The sequence below is a fragment of the Antrostomus carolinensis genome, unplaced genomic scaffold (genome assembly GCF_000700745.2).
Source record: "Antrostomus carolinensis isolate BGI_N321 unplaced genomic scaffold, ASM70074v2 scaffold20188, whole genome shotgun sequence".
NCBI classification, from domain to species: Eukaryota; Metazoa; Chordata; class Aves; order Caprimulgiformes; family Caprimulgidae; genus Antrostomus; species Antrostomus carolinensis.
Window position 1 is genome coordinate 1 of NW_010335236.1, and position 1996 is coordinate 1996.

Consider the following 1996-nt stretch of genomic DNA (forward strand, 5'->3'; position numbering starts at 1 on the left):
TGGGAGGCAGCGGCGGCGTGAAACGGTGCTTCATCCCGGCCCTGGGGTGTTTTCCTTTTCGCTTCCAGGAGCTGCAGCACGTACAGGGGCACATGTTCTGTCCAGTGGCCACTTTCATTCAGCAGAACGTCAGCAGGTCTTGTGTCTCATTCAGCAGAATGCCAGCTGGTCCCGTGGCTCATTCAACTCCTCCAGAAATCTGTCAGGACCAGAGGTGCTCTGCCAGCCTGAGCCTGAGTTGGCTTTGTCTGAACCTGTGCTGTCTCCCTCCTGTCCTTGGGGAAAGTTCAGTCCTTGACTATAAGCACGCTGCCGCTCCACTCAGCGCTTACCACTGTATAATTTGGAAAGGTTTATTCCTTATTTATGGGCTGTGTCTTCATGGCTTTTATTTCTGTGGCTCAGGCTGCTAGGTAGAGAGTAAGTGCCTTGCTTATCTGAGCATATCAGTTATACAAATAAATGAAATACATATCTTGTGACATCTACCAATATTTATGATTGATAAAGAAGGAATTCCTGTGTTTTTTTTCTTACAGTTGTGTGTAATATCTAAAACTAGTGCATTCAAATCCATTTTTCATAATACTCTGTTTTAGTCTTTTCCCTGTGCAGTCAGGCTTGTACATGGATCCTACAGCTACAGGATTAAACAGTTGCTGCCAGCATGGAGTTCTCTTAATCCTATATACTCTGTTTGGCTCTTCAGACCCAAAGTAAGGTTGTAATAAATGTTTAGGGGCTTCCTTAATTTTTTATTTAATAATATCTGTGAGAGATGGGAGATAATACTTTTTCCACTGTAGGAAACTAATTATAGAAGAGTTGATATTTCCTATTTATTTCTAGGTATTAGAGAAGAGTTAATTTTTCTTATTGTGGAAGACTTAATATTCAGGTATGGCAGTTAGCTCTCAAATAGGTACAGATATACAGAGAAGGTAGGAAGCGTTTCGAGGTATGGCAGTTAGCTCTCAAATAGGTAGATACAGATATACAGAGAAGGTAGGAAGCGTTTCATTTTATGTCTTGAAGGATCCTTTGAAACTAGGGATGCTTCATTTTCTAATTAAGAAAATAAGTTGTGGAGTGATAAAGTGACTTGCCCATTTTTGCATGGGAAAATCTTTGAGCCAGAGGTAGAGTTACTCATTTAGCACTCTTAAACAGAAGGAATAAAAGTGGAGGACTTGCAATTTTGTTTTCTTTCTTAATTGTCCAATTTTTCTTCATCATGTGTAGACTGGGAACACGTTTTTTAATTAAAAAAAAAATTGTATTGTTTTCTGTTTCATTTCTAGGTTAAAGTGAAAATACCTTTTGGAAACAAATATCTTGATGCTACCTTTTCTGTCCCAGAGAAGAAGTCAGCATGTGGTGTGATTCTTACCCATGGAGCTGGAGGAGATATGAACTTCCCTCACCTGGTGTCTTTGGCAGCCTATCTTGCATCCCATGGAGTTCTGTGCCTGCGATTTACCTGTAAAGGCCTTAACATTGCTTACAGGGCTAAGGCCTTCAAAGCAGTTGTGGTAAGAAGGGACCAAATTCTGCCAAAGCTTAGATCCAGGGGTATTGTCTTCTGAGTTTCTTAAATTATGGCCAGAGATTAGTCAAGCAACATTGGGGAAATTAGAAATTAGTATTAGTTACATGGAGCACTGTCTGTGAACAGTAACAGCAGGAGCAGTTTTTATATGGGCAGTAGCTGAAATAGCTGCAGCAAGTGTGTGGGTCTGAGTTGAGGGAGAAAAAGAAAAGCTTGAGCAAAGGATGTGAAGAAAGCAAAGGTGCTCTGTGGGAAAACTTACAGCTTGAAAAAGTGAAAGTATTTAAGATGAAAACAAGAGGTAGGTGTTCTGAGAGGGGTTGGTTAGGGGAAGAGGATGAAGGGATACAGCTTTGTGAGCTGTTTTGAGAGGAAAGAGGCTGACCTGGGAATTGTGCTGCTGGCTGAGGGTTGGCAGCTGGGAGGGAGGAGAAGGCCTTGGGGAAA

At 41.5% G+C, this 1996-nt stretch overlaps 1 protein-coding gene across 1 annotated transcript in view; it reads left to right on the forward strand.

The window, feature by feature from the left end:
• The first annotated feature begins 1292 nt into the window (after window positions 1-1292).
• The window catches only part of TEX30 (testis expressed 30), a 5799-nt gene continuing 5095 nt past the window's right edge, over window positions 1293-1996 (forward strand). The window contains exon 1 of the mRNA XM_010174479.2: window positions 1293-1532. Within this exon, the coding sequence (XP_010172781.1) occupies window positions 1410-1532 (123 nt within the window). The 5' untranslated portion in view covers window positions 1293-1409. The remainder of the gene's footprint in view (window positions 1533-1996) is intronic.